At 36.0% G+C, this 19812-nt stretch overlaps 1 protein-coding gene and 1 long non-coding RNA gene across 4 annotated transcripts in view; one reads left to right on the top strand and one right to left on the bottom strand.

The window, feature by feature from the left end:
* The window catches only part of CDH8 (cadherin 8), a 366110-nt gene that overhangs the window by 2098 nt on the left and 344200 nt on the right, over nt 1-19812 (bottom strand). For all 3 annotated transcript variants that reach the window (XM_029925787.1, XM_029925786.1, XM_029925788.1), the window contains one exon: nt 1392-1643. In XM_029925787.1, the coding sequence (XP_029781647.1) occupies nt 1392-1643 (252 nt within the window). The remainder of the gene's footprint in view (nt 1-1391; nt 1644-19812) is intronic.
* LOC115280724 lies at nt 499-17812 on the top strand. Its single transcript, XR_003903899.1, has 3 exons — nt 499-560; nt 5579-5738; nt 17746-17812. It is a non-coding gene; the product is annotated as an uncharacterized LOC115280724 (long non-coding RNA).

Raw genomic sequence — 19812 nt, 5'->3', positions numbered from 1 at the left:
ATGTGAAGTAACAATTAGCTCAACTTGCAAATAATTTCACAAGCAACATATTATATGTGTTACGAGAGAGTGGTGTTCTTTAGAAACTTATCAGCACATAGCCATAATGCCATTCACTTGGGAATTCAGTTAAACACCTTACTGAAGGATGGGGATTGAATTCTGAGTGAATATTATTCCAGGTGGCTTCTGTTTATTAAATGGTGATGAAGTTGGGTTAAAAAAATTCATTTGCGTCTATTCATGGTGAAAGCTGCATGTAAGAGTGCTATAAGCTCTAGAATAAATGGCACATGATAAACAACAGTAAAGATAAAATAATTAACTTGCTGTGGCTCTTGGGGAGGCATTTAATATGCTTTGATTCCACGTCCTTATTCGATAAAGAAAAAGGAACAGAGTAAATCATATCTTGTATTTCTTTTGTTTTATCAGTTCTTCAAGACTCTCTCCAATCAAATAATGTTCACTCAGATGAAGTGATATATAAAGATGAATGTCAGTTTGGCGTAGACAATTTCTTGTCTCGTGTGGAAGCTGGAATTTCTCCAGCTCGGAAGGTAAGCCTAAAGGTGGGCAAAGGGAAAGCCATACATGCCCAACAAGCAAAGCCAGCCAACCCAAACTAGGGTTTACAGGGTAAAATATGTCTAGAAATAAGGGTAATCCAGGAAGTGGGTGAACAAACAGGATGCAACTGGAAAGGTAGTAACTGACATAACCTTTACTTAAGGACAGGATAAGATGTAACTCTCTTCTTGTAGATCTTCTTTCTCTCTAATGTCCTTTTTATAATTAGAAATTTTTAATGGGAAAGTTATAAAAATTTCCTTCATTTTCAATCTTCATTTGAATTTGATGTTAATATAAAGAAAAATATCTGAAGAACACAGTGTAATTTTGAAAAAAAAAATTGGTGGTGGTGTTTGCTTATATGTTATCTTTTAGTCTGACCAAATGTTGTGTTTAGATGATCTCAGCAACCCAATCAATACATCGTTTAGAGAAAAGAGTATTTTGAACACACAAGGCCTCGCATTGTGATAAACTGGTGTACATCAGATCTGCAGGTCTTCTTATATACTAGATGCTGTTGTAATCACATAAAGGTCTATCCTCACTTCCACCACCATTAGAATTAGTCTACCTCTCCATTGGGGATGGAATTGAAAAAGGCACTGAATTGTCCTCTCCAATTTAACATTGGCTATCATGGCACTTTTCTTCCTTCATCCCTACTTGGTAACTTCAAAGCTTGGAGAAGAGCAAGAAAGTTCCTTCTCCCCAAAAGAATGCTGATACCTGACTGGGGTTCTGGTTTGCTGTTTTTATTTACAGTCATTTATGAACCAGAAAAATGGCTACCGTTAAGTTATGAAGGAAATACATACCTAGCAGCAAAATGATACATGCTAATATAGCAATTAAGGCGCCCATACTGAGTCCAATTGGAAGGACATAAGCTTCAACATTACAAGACTGGACAACACCGTCACTGCTGCAGCCACAGACCCGGATGGTCAGGGTGCTGGTGCTGCTCAGAGGAGGATTCCCGCTATCACTGATTATGATTGGTAAAAGATAGACTTCTTGCTTCTGGCGGTTGAATCCATTATGCTTTGCCAAAATGCTGAGGGAATTATCTGGAAAAAGTGAAAATTACAATAGTTTGCATCATTTCCAAATGGCTGCCCAAACAACACTTGTTTTTCTAGTTCATAAATCCTCTACAAAACTCAAGACAATCCCAACTTCACTAGACTACTTAAATTCTCTCCCCCTCCCCCCTCCCCACTTGGCCCAATTGTCATGGACCAAAACATCCATGCCCTGACAGGTTTAATACATGAAATAATGAAAATTTACCATCACTTTATAAATGCAAAATATTTCTTTTATAAAAATAATCTTCAGGTGTCCTTTCAGAGGACATAAAATAACCCATGTTTCCATAAATATGTTTAATTTTGTTCCCATTTGTCTTGATAATACAAAATTGGCTGAACAGAATTTGACCACGTTCAAAAGGCATGTTTGAGAAGCTCCACATTGAAAGACTATATGACAATATGGCAAACAACATATGCACTTTGTTGACTCTCGCAAGTAACCTAAAAAGAGCAATTCAGGCCCTTGAGCATTTAAACTAACAAAAGTCCCATTTACGCCAATTGGAGATAGGCTACATATATTAAAATTCTGTAGAGAAGACATATAGTGGGTATGCAAAAAAGAATAAAAGGAAAAGTCATAGGAGCAGAGGCTCCATTTTACATGTTCAGACAATTACATGGAGAAATATGTTGGTTATCTAGAGCAACATTTCAGTTCAGGGTAAAACTTGTCAGTGAAGAGTAATTGAACCTATGCTAGCCCTATGGTTCTCAAAACTTCACCCCTCAAAATAAATCTTTGTGGTCCTTCATGCCCAGCTCACCAACTATAGTCAAATTGTATATATTAATTATTAGTGTTTTCTCATTTTTATGAATGAAAGATAGAGCTATTCAGAATGGGAACTCATTATCCTTTTGATATTCTAGACAAAATCAAATAAACATAATTTTGGTTAGTGTGTGTAATATTATTTGAGCAAAAGGATTATTTCAGTTAAGATTTTTTTCACCTATTGTTAAGTTGGTAGACCCTAGAACACCTGGCTACGTCACTGTTGCATGTTAAGCAGGGATTCCAAACCATTGTTGTCCAGTGCTTGGTCATCAGTGTCCTTCTGTCTTCTAGAACACTCATACATTGACACATATTCCACTCAAATGGTTTTAAATAAATATGTTAAATTTTCTGTACCTTATAGTGCTATACCAGAATTTAAAAAAAAATAGCCATTCCCCAAAATAGATGTATGAATTGTATTTATTTTTGTTTTAAGATATCAATGGATCTGTAATGCATTGCTAGTAAGCAAATAGGAAAACACTCAGATTGACTAAACATTTTTTTCTAAATTTCTTCTGGTTGAAACTCATTATTTAGTATTTTTAAGACTGAAAAGAGTTCTCTAATGAGTTAAGCAGTGGTGTACCAAATGATCCAGTTATCTTTATTTCTAAGGCCTAGAGGGAAATACCACTAAGCTAAAAAATGGGAGAACATTATCTCATAACAGATACAGAATATATAGTTATGTTATATTTTCAGAAAATGTGTGACAAGTTGGAGTACAGTTAATTAGTAGAAGGAACATTTGTGGATGATTTCATATACCATAGTTCAAAACAGAAGATGGGAATTGTTCTTCAAGATGCAATTAATAAAATTACAATGAGGCTTTTGCCTTTTTGTGGTTGACATTATTTATATGGGAAACTATTTTTGCATATTCTCTCTTTAAAACAATCTATAATGATAATTTAGAAACTGTAGCAGGAATATTGCTCATTGTTGAAGAAAGCTATGCTCTTTAGTACTTATAAAAGCATTAGTGAGTCCGCCACTAAACTCATATTTTTTACTATTCCTGGCATATGCATATGCTGTTCCTGTCCCAGATACAGAAAATTATTGTCTGAGTAAAGGAAGTCTATGAGTCATTTTTGCCAAATTTTACTTGCTACATCCAGGCAAGTCAATTCCATATTTGCCTATTCATTTTTTTCTTCTTAAAAAAACTATTTTTGACTGGTGTTTATATTTAGTATTATTTTGAGTTATTTTATTATACCACATGAAATTGTCATTACTGTACACATTTAAAAAAGCAAGTATCAGCAGTTTCACACAGTTCAAATTCCTCCATTTGAAATACATTTTTTTAAATCTACAAGAGGCAAATATCTTTTATGAAGTTGTAGTTAGTTTCTTTAAAACTTATGATGCCTTTTCCCTCCTACACTGTTGGTGGGAATGCAAACTGGTGCAGCCGCTCTGAAAAAGAGTGTGGAGGGTCCTCAAAAAATTAACAATAGAACTTCCCTATGACCCAACAATAGCACTGCTAGGGATTTACCCAAGGGATACAGAAGTGCTGATGCATAGGGGCACATGTACCCCAATGTTCATAGCAGCCCTTTCAACAATAGCCAAATCATGGAAAGAGCCTAAATGTCCATTAACTGATGAGTGGATCAAGAAGATGTGGTTTATACATACAATGGAATACTACTTGGCAATGAGGAAGAATGAAATCTGGCCATTGTTGGAATGTGGATGGAACTGGAGGTTACTATGCTAAGTGAAATAAATCAGGCAGAGAAAGACAGATACCATATGTTTTCACTCCTCAGTGGATCAGGAGAAACTTAACAGAAGACCATGGGGGAGGGTAAGGGGATAAATAGTTACAGAGAGGGAGGGAGGCAAACCATAAAAGACTCTTAAATACTGAGAACGAACACGGTTGATGGGAGGTGGGGGAGAGAGTACAGTGCATGATGGGCATGGAGGAGGGCACTTGTTGAGATGAACACGGGGTGATTTGTGAAAACCAATTTGATAATAAAGTATATTTAAAAAAACTCATGGTGCCTTTTCATTTCATGAAAGTTTTAATTTAGTGAGTTTTGTCAATCTCTTTTAGATTTGTATTTCTATCCTGGGTTTTTTAATTTACTTTTTAAATTTATTTTTTTTTAATTTTTTATGTCTTTATTTTGAGAGACAGAGACAGAGAGCGAGCTGGGGAGGGACAGAGAGAGAGAGGGAGACAAAGAATTTGAAGCAGGTGCCAGGCTCTGAGCTGTCAGCACAGAACCCGACGCAGGACTCGAATCCATGGACTATGAGATCATGACCTGAGCCGAAGTTGGATGCTTGACCGACTGAGCCACCCAGGTGCCCCTAACCTGGGTTTTTTAAAGTGCAAATTTCATAAAAATATATTTATAGTGTTATCTTTCACATTTAGATGAGTGTATGGAATTGTGTTTTTGTGTTTGTTTTTCTTTCTCTGCTGGTAATTGATTTCCCCAAGGGGAATTCTTGAGTGACTTGTCCTTTACCCACTGCTCTTCAGCTCTCAGTCTCTCACAAATCAATTTTTTGTGCACCATTATCCTTTTAGAGGCTCTCTATTACGTTCCGAATGCTCTATTTTAATAACACTCTATCAATAACTCGCTTTTTATGTTTGGAAACTTCATAATAAATCCTGCTGCTTATTAGGTTATTTTCTCTGTCATCTTCTTCTTTAAGAGTATCATGGCTATTCTTGTTCATTTGTTAATCTCTGACACCGAATCAGATTATCAAGTTCTATGAAAATCCCTATAAGAACTTTAGTAGAAATTATGTTAAACTATAAATAAACTTTGAGAGAAGTGGTATCATCTTTATGATCTTTAGTATTCCATTTCAAGTTCATAGTTTCCTTATATTCTTTAATATATGTCAATAAACATTATTTTTAAATTTTAGCTATAAGAAAATTTTACATGTTCTGTTAGATTTATCATTGGTACTGTATATATGTTGTTGCTTTGGCACTATTATCCTTTTAAAAGTGCACTCTCTAATCATTCTTGCTAGTGTGTAAAGTGTAATTGTTTTATGCACTGATTTTAATTCCAGCAATCTTGTAAACTTTTCTTTTTATTTATTAAAAAAAATTATCTCATCACAGAGTTCCACTTCAGCAAGATAATGATGCGAGGCGCTCCACAGGACTGTTTGTTATTGAAAATGGTGAAAATTATAAAAGGAAAACCATTTAACATCTCTGGAAATGGTCCTGGAGGCAAGCAGCAAATGAAGAAACATTTATCCAAGAGAATCTACAAAAGGTTGGTAAGAATGTGTGAAGCAGAACCACTTTTCACCCCTCTCCCAGCTCTGTGAGAGGGAAAATCCCCTCTCTGCTGGTTCAGCCAAGAACACAGGGCCCCCTACCCCTTAGCTAAGACAGGTAAATAACCGTCTTATAATTCATACACGGTGTGACCAGTCTCATCCTACTCTATTACTGAAACTTAATTTCGAGTGATGCAGCCAAAAGACAGTTCCTTTCTTTCTCAGAGCCCTTTCTTGTGCCACAGAGGCTCTCTCTGGGCAGGGCTCCACTGAGAATGCAGGGCCTCAATTGCCCTTGCCCTGGCCTATGGGACAGTGGTTACACACTGGGAAGGACAAGCCAAAACAACTAGAGGCTACTCCCCCTCCCCTGCTTTTCCCAGTTCCAAATGCTCATCACCCAAAGCAGTGGCTTCATTCAGAGAAACACAAGACAGTTTCCAACTCATCTCTGGAGCCAGTGGCTCACAGTTTGGCCTCAGTGAAGAAGCAGAGAATCTGAGTTAGAGATTGGGAGAGGAATGTGCCTAGGCAGAACACATCTGAAGCGCAGACTTAGAGATATACCCTAGGAACCCAAACTTGATTTGGATTAGTCTGTAAAGTCTGTAAAGTCTTGTCTCCCAAATTGAAAACGATACAGAAATCATCTGGTAGTTAGTAGAATTTAACAACTGAAACATAGTCAGGGAAAGAGACAAAGAGAACCTCGCCCAAATCCCAGTCATTCTAGGGTGACTATCGGCACACCCAAGGCTGGGATCCCTTGAAGTGAAATATCAGTGGTTTAAAATTGCAGATGGGAAATAGACTTAATGAAAGTATTCTAGCCAGGCCTTACACAAATAAAGAAGCCAATAGCAATAAGAAGTTCTCAATCAGGGGTCAGTATCCAGAACTGTTATAATATACTATCTAAAATATCCAGTTTACAACAAAAGATTATAAGATATACAGAGAAATAGGAAACCCATATGCCAGGGGGGAAAAAAAGGAGGCCAAAGAAAGTGTTCATGAAAGCAACCAAGTACTAGATTAAACAGACTTCTAAGAAGCTATTATAAAAGTGTTCAATAAGCTATGATTAAAGAAAGAAAGGTGTGATGATATTGTATCAAATAGAGAATATAAATAAATGGATAGAAATTATTTTTAAAAGAAAACACAATGGAAATTCTGGAGTTAAGCAAAATAACAAGTAAAATACTAATTAGACTAGCTAAAAGGTACTTTGAATTGGCAAAATAAAGTATTTATGTACTTGAAGATAGATCTTCAGATCACAATAACAAGTAAAATACTAATTAGACTAGCTAAAAGTTACTTTGAATTGGCAAAATAAAGTATTTATGTACTTGAAGATAGAAGAATAGGGAGAAAAAGAAAAAGATGAAGAAAAATGAACAGAGCCTCAGAAAAATCTGGGACACTTTTAAGTCCACCAACATATGTGGAAGAAAAATACCAGAAGAAAAAGAAAAGAAAAGAAAAAACAAAGCTGACAACTTCAAAAAATTTTGAAATCATTAATCGACACATTCAGAAACCTCCGCAAACTCTAAGAAGATAAATAGAAAGAGATTCACAAACGACATATCCAAGTAAAATTACTGAAAGCCAAAGACAAGGAGAACAACCTGAAAGCAAGACAAAATTGACTCCTCACTTCTAAGGGACCTCAATAAGATTAACTGAATTTTTGTAGAAACAGCGGAGGCCAGAGGGACACGAGATAACATTTTCAAAGTGTTTAGAGCCAACATTTTCAAACAAGGATCATATATTCAACAAAGCCTTCTTTCCAAAACAAACAAAAAGAATATGAAATAGAGGCTTGGAAAGTAAACAGAAAGCTGAGGAAATTTGTCATCAGCAGACATGCCTAGTAAGAAATACTAAAGGAACTTTTTCATACTAAAAGCTAATAACCCCAGATGGTAACTCGAATTCATATTAAAATAACAAAAAAAGAGCACCCGGAAAAGTAATTATGTCATCATGAAAGATGGAATACATAATTTTCTCCTTTTCCCTTCACCGTTTTATAAAACAATTGTATAAAACAGTCAGTGCATAATATATTGTTGAGCATATAATATCTAGAAATCCTAAAGTAATAGTTGGATATTCCAGTGAACTTGTAAGGATACAAGTCTAAACCAAACAGACCCCATGACAGGCTTTAAGATCCCCCTCTGATCTAGAAGGCCTAGGTTTCAGTTCCACTAGACTAACAGTCAGTTACACATTGCCTAGAGCAAGAGAGACCACCTTCGCAACACCCAATCAGGAAAGGCCAGCTACCACTCTCCACATTCCTAAGGGTGAGGCCTGAAAATGGAGACTTTAGATAGGACCCTGTTACCTAATGTTAAAGTTAACTCGATAGTCACCAAACAAGACCCTAGGCTCACCCTATAATTGGTTGATTTTAAAGGTACTCAATGTTGTAATTGGATCCCGCCAAAAGTAATGAATACTCTAGACAATGTGAATGGTTAAACCTGCTGTCAATAATATTGTATAATAATGATTGGATCACTGTACCTGTGTCACAATTTCTTGTAACTCCCCCTTCCCAAACCCAAAAAAAAAAAACCCTGCTCAGCCCTTGTTTGGGGCTCTCAGTATGGATCCACTGCGTTGGTGAAGTTTGTGAGCCCGAGCCCAAGCCCGTAATAAAGCCCTTTGCTATTGCATGCATGACTCAGTCTCCCTGGCGGTCTCTGGTCTTTGGGGCATACTGCGACTTGGGCGTAACAAACTGTCATCATGTTAAAGCGTGCACACCAGAATTCCCTTTTACTGAGCTGAAATTGGATAATTTAGTCCTGTGTTCAGAGGGGGACAAGTAATCTGAATTAGTATCTCCTATAGCTGGGTTAGGAGGAATGTCTTCTTTGACTGTTAGTATTTAGTCTTTGTATCATTTAGAGTTAGCAATCAAAGGACCTTCTTTCACAGAATACTGATACTCTTAGAAGAAAAGTTTCCTTTTAGAAATAAGCCAGTAAGCATTTGATATAGGCTAAATGTTTATGCCTCTCCCCCTCCCTGCAGTTGTTATCTTGAAGTCCCAACCCCCATCCCCTCCGGGCTATCTATGGAGATAGATCTTTTAAGGAAGTTAATTAAGGTTAAATGAAGTCATAGAGTGGGGCCCTCCTATAGAATTTAGGCCCTTATAAGAACAGACACCAGAGAGCTTCTTTCTCTACCCATTTGTGCACAAACAAAGAAACATTGTAGCCTCCTACAAGCAACTAGGAAAAGAGACTTCAGAATGAAACCTACCTTGTGGGCCTCTTGATCTTAGACTTCCTAACCGCCAGAACGGTGAGAAACAAATAGTGTTTAAGTCACCAGTTTGCAGTGTTTGTCATAGCAGCCTGAACAAACTAAAATAGTATTGTAGTCAATAATTAATGCATAATTCTGTATGCATACTCCATGGAACATCCAAATCTATCTGAAGAGATTGGCCGTGTCTACCTGGATAATTCTTTAACTTTATTTGTGTAATTTCCCCACAGTTGTAACTAATTTCCTTCCTTCCATTTATTTTCTCTGTACTTTTAATAGAAAAAGAAAGGTCATTATTCTTGTTATTATTTAAATATCCCATGTTCTTTCCACATTGTCCTTTTTTGCTCCCCCAGATCAAATAAGGCAGGCAAATTAAATTCTCTATTGTTTTACTGGCGTTCATCTGTTATTGTAGCCCTGATGCAGAAATTTTACTTTGCCCAAGTCCCATTCATTTGAAATCATGAAGCTGTGGCTTTTGTTTATTGTTTTACATGCAAGCAAAAGCAACAAGGAGCCAGAGTTAATGAAGGCACTTGCCAGACAAATATTTACGACAAAAGAGATAGATGAAGGGAAGATCACTAGTGTTTTGTCTTTTTGAAAAATATCTCCTGGCATTTGACTTGCAAATTTATTTCACATTTTATTGGTCAAGTAAAATGGAAAGAAAATGGCAAAGGAAAAATGGCACTCTGTTCAGTAGGTATGGACAAGAGATTTAATTAAGTCCTTATCATTGTGTAGTGTCTGCTGTTTATTTCTAAAAACTTGGCAAAGCAATAAAGATACCAGATCTATGAGCTTTCAGCAAATTAGATATAAATACATGTATGTACAATACCTAATATGTGGAAATATGGAATGAAGATTCTACCATTTATATTTCATTTATACATTTTCACTCTAAACACTAAGTCTTGTTGGAAACAATCAGGCTGTAATGAATTAATAAAAACTAAGACTCTGTGAATCCAATCTCCTCTAGTACCATTATAACTTCCTACATAGTTCATTGAAAGTGTACCAACACATTCAATCTACAACAAGCGACTAGATATTCTGAGCCACCTAATTAGATCATTTGTTACTTGTTTCCTGTTTTTTTCCTCATTAGATTGTCCACAGTACCACCTGATGTCAATAATATCCATGTTTGTCAAGCGTTAACTCATTATCAGATTTCCAAATTTTTAAGGATCAAGTATATCGGGCCCAACGTAATGATCAAGGTTTATTTTGTCTTTAGGAAAAAACATCACTGGGAATTCTTTCAAAAGTTGCTAGACTAACACCAAATGCTGTTTAGTCAACAATTTGCAAGCATTCATAGAATGAATTAACACTTTTTAACAGAAAATCTCCTCTATAACCATGCAGTACTATAGTTCTATAAATATCTGCATTGTTTTCATTTTGCAGAGGAAATATACAGAAGCTGGGCTATGCTTAGGGCTCATTAAGTAGCCTGTGAAAGTTAAACATCTTCTAAAATTTCATAAGAAGCTACATAAACTGTTCTTAAACTGGTAATATAAAAGGAAAAATTAGATTATATGAAGATGGTGTAGAATATAGTGTTATGCCCAGATCGCAATATTCCCAAAGACCAGAGACCACCAGGGAAACCGAGTCACGCATGCAAAAGCAAAGGGCGGTTTTATTATGGCTTAAGCTCGGGCTCACAGACTTCACCAGTGCAGCGGATCCGTGCTGAGAGCCCCGAACAAGGGCTGAGCAGGGTTTTCATGGGGTTTGGGGAGGGGGAGTTACAGGAAATGGTGACACAGGGACAGTGGCCCAATCATTATCGCATAACATCATTGGCAATCATTCTAACCACACACATTGTCCAGAGTGTTTGTTACTTTTGGCGGGACCCAATCATGACCTTTAGTGTTTCTTTGAAAATAACCAATTACAGGGTGGGTCAAGGACTCCCATGTGGGGTGAGTAACTGGCTAATCTAGTATTAAATAACAGGTAACTATCTATGGTTTCCATCTCTAGGCCTGCCCTTAGGAATGTGGAGGGTGTTAGCTGGCCGCTTCTGATTGGGCGCTGCGAGGGTGGTCTCTCCTGCCTTGGGCAATGTGTGACTGCCTGATAGTTTCCAGGAAACTGAAACTTAGGTCTTTAAGGTCAGAGGGGAAACATAAGGCCTGTCATGGAGTCAGTTTGGTTCAGACCTGCGTCCTTTCAGTAGTGGTCTGAATGGTGATGTCCAAAAAGACGTATCCAAGTCCTTTTTTTTTTTATTTGAAAGCTGTGAATGTTACCTTACTTAGAAAAGAGTCTTTGCAGATGTAATTAAGTATCTTGAGATGAGGAGTTATCTGGGCTGACCCGGTGGGTACCAAGTTCAAATGTACTAAGAGTGTGGCAGAGGCAGATTAGACACAGAGTAAAGGCAGAAGAAATGTGACCACAGAGGCAGACATTGGTACGATGTAACCACAAACCATACAATGTCTACAGCCAACAGAGAACCCAAAGACAAAAAGGATACATTTTCTTCTGGAGTCTCTAGAGGGACTATGGTCCTATAAGCACATTGATTTTGGGTTTCTGACCTCCAGAACTCTGAGATAATATAGTTTGTAATAATTGTTCTGTAATAGTTGTTCTGGGATCCCTCATAAACTAAGTTAATCAGTGGATCTGATTAAATGTGACTTCCCTGTGAGGCAGGGAAGGACATACTTATTCCCATTTTACATATGAGGAACAGAGTTTTTGACAGTCACTTGCTCAAGGTTTCTCAGCTGGTGGCTAAGAATTACAACCAAATCCAATACATTTTCTGTACTTTCTGCCATCTTAGCAAAGTCATCCCAGAAAACAAGGGAAAATGAGCTCCTAGAAGGTTACATGAACATGTAAGGATAAGATAGAGAAGAGAAAGTGTGTGAAGGGAGGTTTTTCCATTCTATGACACCTTTATCACAGACAAGGAAAAACTAAACGGTCAGTGCCACTGTAGATGACAATTCAGCATTTAGAAGGATCAAAAGGTATTCGGTACAATAGTCTATAGCTCCAAATCCCATATTCTGAGAGTCTACCTAACATAGCACAGCATAGCATAACATAAAATAAACATGAATTAATTGTCAAGAAGTGATTTTTTTTTTTTGGTGCCAGAAGGAAACACAAGTATTACAGGTCCAAATTCTATACTAGATATAATCATACTGCTCAAGGTATTCTGAGTTTGATCATTTTTTCCCTGTATTTATTTGCATACTTGCTCTTACACAAAATGTTCCATGAACCTTATGCAGATCACTTAATGCTTAGATGAAAACCAGATTTATCTTACTCCAGGCACTGAGGAATGAGGGATGAAGACTAATACATTTTATTTCAGGAATACCTGCATTAGTCAACCCCTGAAAAGGAAAACTATACCAACAATTAGTTTCTATTTTGTTTGAATGGAAATTTTATTTTTTTAAATGTTTTTATTATTTAATTTTGAGAGAGATTGATAGAGCAGGAGTGGGGGAAGAGCAGAGAGAGAGAGGGACACATAGAATCAGAAGCAGGCTCCAGGCTCTGAGCTGTCAGCACAGAGCCCAACATGGGGCTCGAATCCATGAACCGTGGGATCATGACCTGAGCCGAAGTTGGCAGCTTAACCCACTGAGCCACCCATGTGCCCCTGAATGGAAATTTTAAAGCTCTTATAAATATCAACAAATCTAAGAAAGAATACTTTTATCAATTTTGATTTATGCAGAAGTAAAAAACATTTTTAAATAAGAAAACACTTTTAACAACATTTAAATAAAAACAAAACAAAGAAACACTAAGGCTTTTATTAGAATTTCTTGTGAAAATTCCAGAAAATATCCTCATAGTGATTAAAAATCCAGACATTGGAAAGCTAGCATTGTTAAGAGAGTGACTTTTCCACCACATCTCTATTGACTGAGTAGACATCTCTAAATATTTAAGAAACTGGGAGTCAGAGATTAATTCATTTTGCACTGGAGTTGATAAAGTTGTGCTCATTAACACACTTGATATATAGGGTAGTTGGACCAGAGAGTATGACTGTTTTACAACAGCAGTTCAAGTGAGGTATACATTGCATATAAGTTATTGAAATCATTAAATAGTGAATGGGGAACTGAGGATATGAAAGAAAGGAATACCAAAAGTAGTTTGTTATCTAGTTAACCTGCTTTGATTTGGGGAGGTCAAGTACCCCTGCAAATCATCATTTTGTTAGATACCATCATCTCCCTGAATGTTTTGAATTTGCACATATACAAATAAGACATGAGGCGAAAGCCACCAAAAATGGTACAAGCACATTCTCTTGCTATCACCCATGTGTCCATCTTAACTTCTTCAAATCTACACGGGTACATTCACTGCATTCTGCCTTCAGTTAATCACTGCCTATTGTCAATAAGACATCACTGTCAGAGGAAAGATCCTCTGCATGGTTTCCCCCAGCATGCTGTAAAATGGTCAGATATGATGGTTTTCTGTCTTGCGAATTGAACAATCCTTGGATGCAGAGATACTGTCTTCCTTAGTGAATGCAAATGCATCATTTCGTTTGTCATGTGTGTCACTGTATAGAAGTCTCCATGGCATGATGTTAACCCTTGGCAAATGAGCAAATAGGTGGCCAGATACAGTGAGGATGTGATTGCTGATCTCAAGGAACTTTCGACCCAGAAGGGGAGAGAAAAATAGCATATAACTAGCCAAAATATAGGTCAGTTGGTGATCTATTCTCTAATTGTCATCTTTGCCTTCTGTCTTAGCTCTCATATCTTGTGGTCCACTATGCCATCTGTACCTTGATTTAAAGTTCCATCATCATAAATACAGATGAGAGGAAGCCTTAAGGAAGGAGGTGCCTGTCGGTTGGGTTTAAAGACAGCCGGTTTGTGAAATGGGGAAATACAGAGAATGACATTCCATCTTTTCTGCCTCCCCGTTTTGGTCAATAGCATTCTGCCCTCTCAGCCTTTGCATCTAACCTCTGATAAAATGAAAACTGCGGACTCAAAATGGAGTCACTGTGTTAAAGCCCCACATCAGCAAAGCAAGACTGGATACCTAAGCTAACTGCAGTTTCAGCTCCAACCCCACACCCCCAGCCCCAGGAACTACAAGAAAAGCGACCTTCAGCCAACCAACTTGGAGTTGTGTGGTCAGCACTAGGACACAGTCCAGAATGAGAAGCCTTATGTTGCCTTCGAATGCCTACCAGCACATTCTCTGCTAATAATTGCCTTTTTTTTTCTGGTCCTCTCTGACTTTTAAAAAACTTTTTTACTGGAGTTCATTAGAGCTCCTCTCTGTTTCCTACATGGGCTGCTGCCCAATTCATTTATTCATTGAAAAAAAGCCAATTGGAGCTTCAAATATACTTAGTTGAATTTTTGTTCTTTACCACCTCTTTATGAGCTATTTGCATGTGATTCACTATCTGATTTCAAATACCAGACAACATTTCTTTCTAAAATTGTACCCTATGTCTCTTCTACTTACCTACTGAGCATATGCACCTGGATGTTCAGTAGCATAAGTTCAACCTTTCAAATAATAGAACTAATAATATTTAATCCATTCTTCCCCATTTTAAAAAATCCCTTCCTTGGTTCCATTCCTTGCATCATCTTTATGGCTTTATGATTTTATACATCTCTCCCCTCACATCCAATAAACTCACTTCTTGCTTTTCATGTTGGAAAGTTCTGTCCATCCTTCAGTAACTAGGTGAAAATTTACTACTTCATTTATGAAGGATGCACTAGGAACAGCCTAGGAGTTTGGGAGTATCTAATTCAGAGATGTAATGGTGATTGGATTATAAAGAAATGTAATGTAAATATAGTGGTTTTAATTGTTCTCTTGAGTAAGTACATGATAGACATCAGTGAATATGAATTAGTCACTTTGTAACGAGTCTTAATATACAAAGCAGAACTTTGAGAAGTCCAAAATATACCAAACCGTACAAAACTAGAATGCAAGGAGAGAGACATATGTTAGTAGTCTCATATTTATTATTACATCAATTTAAAAAATAAAGTATCCATTATCTCCTGGCTCTGATATGCCTGGTCCTTCTTGACATTCCATTTTTAAGTCCATTTAATTATCAGCTTGAATCTGAGCAAATAGTCACATAAACAGAAACCAACTCTAAAATTCAGGTAGTAATTCATATATAAATATCTGCCTGTGTTAAAAATGCCTATTCTTGGATTTCACCCCAAATCAACTGAATTGAAATTTCTGGGGATAGGCCCTGGACATCTGCATTTCAAATACATTTTGTTTTCATAAAAATCTCCTGGGATGCCAGAGAGCCATTCGACTCTATTCCACTTCTTCCTTAGGTGTTTGCAGTGGTTAATGGTTTGGCCCAAGCCCTTAGAGGCTCCACTGGGGAAATGATTATGCACTGGGTTCTGTAATCCAGCAGGGGTAGCAGCTGATAGCAATTTTCCTGCATAATTCCTTCTCTTCTGGCTTAGTGGTAAAATAGCTGCTTAAAAAAAGAGGGAAAGATGCAAGAAAATGTGGCATCCTACAGTGAGCTGAAGTCCAGTGTTTGTCCTTGAATCATTTTAAAGTTTAATAAGTTATATTAAAACAGCTTGGCTAAACATATATCTTTGGGCAGAAGTCTTAATATACAGTGAAGGCAAGAGGATAGAAGGCAGTTATGTAGATAAAATTATCATTCAAGCAGTAGTCACATTATCATTCCTCGCAGGCTGCTGAGAATGGCACGTGCTTTTGAATCCTAAAATCCGCATTCTGTATAGTGTTGGACACAGTACTGTTTTGATCTTACAGAAATGACTTTACATTAAAGGTCAAACTGATTTGCTTTTCCTCACATTCACCCACATATTAACAGGTTAAAATACAGATGGCGGGAAGAGAAATAAAATGATCGAAGAAGAAGGTACCTGTGTAGGTCACCCTTATGATTGAAATAGAAATCACATCAAACTCATTCAAACTCTTTTTACTGAAAATGTAATCTGATAAAATTCCCTATTGTTATACACTATAGAAAAATCCGAATACATTTTGAAGTCATGCATGATTTCATTTTAATACTTTCTTTGAAAATAAAAGGGATTTTTTTGATGAGTCTTTTAAAATATTCTCAAGATGATATTTGATTTTCCAAGCTTGCCAGCCCCCGTTGACAATGGATGTGTAGTATTTTCTGGTATTGGGCAGTGACACCTACTATCAAATAGTCCACACTTTGGCTCCATAGGGCTGTGGTCAACAAACAGAAGTTTAGGGGAATTTATTCCATTTTCAACATTCTAATTCCTGAATAGCTTATTTTAAGGTATAATTTCTTTAGGGTGTGTATTTCAGAATTTTTCTGAATATCACACGCGATAAGATTCAGACTCTGGAATCATTCCTAATTGTGTTTGCAGCCCGATTTCATTACTTACCTGGTTGCATTTTAAAATAATTTCCCCATGCTCAGAGCAAATACTTTTATTGTACCCAAATTACTAATTAAAAAAACCAAAAGTCAGAAGGTATTTGAGAAGCAGATGTGTTCTTATTCCTGTGGTGTATTTTCAAGGCATATCATGCACAAAGTGTTTAATAAAACTTAAAATAATAGTGGTTTTCTTTAACATATGTAAGGCTACCAGTTACCTTAACTTTGAAATGAAGATCTATAATCTTTTAAGAATATTTGGATTTCATAGTTTTATACTTTATAAGGAATTTCTATTTGAAAACCTCAAAGTTGGAATATAAAGTAAAATATAAAGCAAAGAACTGAGAAATATGTGTTAAGGATTAAGGCTTCAGGATGCACATTGAGGAAGAGTTTCCAGCATGGACTATGATGAGGTTCTTCTAGATTCCAGATGCAATATAAAGTGATTTCCAAGGAAAACTTCCACTTAATTAGTACAAAAAGATCAGTCATGGGTTTTAGTAATCCAGATTTTGATTTAAAACTTCATCTTAATCAAAAGGAAGCCCAAGTGAACTCACAGCTTCCTATGGAATCTAAGAAAAAGCCAAAGACCACTAGGAAATTGCTACAGTTCTTAGCTAGGTTCAGAAAACTCATTGATGAAAATTCCTATAGAGAAGACTGTCCAGTGAAAGTTTACATCTCACATCACCCGTGTCTAGTATTAGATCGTGCACACAGTAGGTGATGTCAAATTGCATAGTTCTTCTGTTTTATCTTTAACTTTGAGCCTTTTAGCACAAGATCATTGGTACCATTTGAAAGATTTCTATTTCTATTTTTGTCTTGAGGCCTCTTCCTTTCCTCCTTAGAGTATTTTCTCATGTATGTGTTTCTACTGACTGGGAACACAAATATTCCAACAATTAAGGGAACAATTTGAGAATTCTCTAGGAAGTTTGATCCATGTCATTTAAGGATGCATTTTATCCATGAGTAAAGAGCTCACTTCTTTCTTTAAAATGGTCTGCTTTATGCAAATTCTTCTTTCTCCAACTGGGAATCAAGATTGTTCTAAGAAGAATATACAACATACCCCCTACTTTCAAATGGAATGACATTTGTATTATATATTTCTTTGATGCTGCTTGCCTTACATTTCTATTTCTTCTTGTTGTTATTGTAAAAAAAGTAAACAACTATGAGAAGTATAAATCATTCATATAAAAATTTTACACTTTCTTCCCTAGGAATATTTAACTCAACTGGATTATCATCCTTGGAAGTAATTGGCTGCACATTCTACAACATTATTGGTGAGTCTTAATGATGAGACATTTCATTTTAGTATTTAAACAGTACTATTCAGTGTCATCTGAAAGCTCCCAACTTGAGAAAAATCCAAGGAGACAGTAATAGTCTCATTGAGCTAAAGACACAAAGGTGGGTTTTGGATTTGTAGGAGTAAGTACCAGGGAAAGAATGTATGCAAAGAGAGAGCTAAGGAAAGTGATAAAAAGGGAAACATTTTGAAAAAAAAATTATGAAAACTTTTCCTTTAAGAAAGCTATGCTAATATTAACTATTTTAATATACTAAAACAAATGAAATGCCTATTAGTATCAGTCAAAATACATTTTAGAACAATGGAAATTATCAGTGATAAAGAGGGCTATTTCATAGTAATGAATAGGTCAACTCAGCAAGAAGGTATAATGTGATGATCAAATATACATAGGACAAAAATACGTAGGACAAAAATTGATGGAACTGAAAGTAGCAACAGCCAATTACATAATATTTTGGAGTTTTAACACTCCTTTCTCAAGTAATGGATACAACAAATAGGAAGAAATCAGTAAGGTTACAGAATAGCTGAACCTGATGGTTTCAGTCTGTAAACTGATTTACCGTATTTGTCATTTATAGAATATTCCACTCAATAACAGGAAAAACATATATATATGTATATATATATACACACATACATACATATGTTATAATTTTTTCTGTACATAAACACACACACACACGTGTGTGTGTATTAATAAGGTACAGGGACTGTTCACCAAAACAGACTACATTCTGGGCCATAAAAAGTTCCAATGCAAAAGAATTGAAATAAACAAATTATGTTCCCTCAGTCAAAATCAGAATACAATAACAAAGAAGTCAAAGAAGAAATCACAAGGGACATTAGAAATTATATTTGGAACTGAATGAGAATGTAAACACAACCCAATGAAATTTTGTGGGATGGAGCTATAGACCTATTTAAGAGAAATATAAAGTGTTAAATGCTTGTATTAGACATAAAGTGCTAAAATCAATAACCTAAACTTCCACTTTAAGAGACTAGAAAAAGTAGAGCAAATAAAATCCAAATATATGAAGGAAAGAGTTTAACAAAGGTATGAGTATCAGTGAAAGAGAAAATAAACAAAAAAATATATAAGCCATTCATAAAATGAAATATTGTTTACTGCTAAAAATCAATGAAACTTATAAAACTTTGACTAGATTCATTAGGAAGTAAAAGAAAACACAGATTACATGTTGGAGGCATGAAGTAAGGCAGTTATATGAACAATTTAATAACAATGCTTTCCATAACTGAGATAAATTGTCCAAGTTGCCTGACATTCAAAAGTGCCTAAACCACCTCAAGAGGGAACAGAAATTTTAAATAGCCTTATATCACTGAAAGAAACTAGGCTGTGTTTTAGCTTATGGGCAAGTAATAAATTGTATCATGTATCTTGAATGCATCATAGATAAGCTGCTATATTACAATTGCCACTTCAGATAGCTGTGAAATTAGGTGATTAACTAGTTGGTACCTAACCTTCTAATTTTTGTATAAGTCTAATTACATGAAATAGAAGTGGGGGTTTTGATTTTTTACTTTGCTTTTCGGTTTGGAGTATCATTGTAACTACTGTATTGTAAATGATGGAAAATAATTGCATATGTTAAAAAAGTAAATTGTGTAAAAAAAAAAAGAAACTATACTTATCATTAAAAAGCTTACTGTAAAGAAAACCACAATCTCATAGGCTTCACTAGTGAATTCTACCATATTCTTTAGGAAGATACTACACCAGTTCTACACAATGTCTTCCATAAAATACAAAAGGAGAAAATATTTCCTAATTCATTTTATGAGACTAGCATTATCCTGATACCTAAACCAGGCAGAACTATTACAAACACAAGCAGACACTTCACACATCAGTATCCCCAGTAGTATGAATTTAAATGTCTCACAACCAGCTTTTTTGAGTTAGGGAGAAAGACACTGATATGTAGCATTTGCC

Source organism: Suricata suricatta, chromosome 16, assembly GCF_006229205.1.
Source record: "Suricata suricatta isolate VVHF042 chromosome 16, meerkat_22Aug2017_6uvM2_HiC, whole genome shotgun sequence".
NCBI lineage: Eukaryota > Metazoa > Chordata > Mammalia > Carnivora > Herpestidae > Suricata > Suricata suricatta.
The sequence above is the reverse complement of the archived record's forward strand: the minus strand, read 5'-3'. Positions and strand labels throughout refer to the sequence as shown.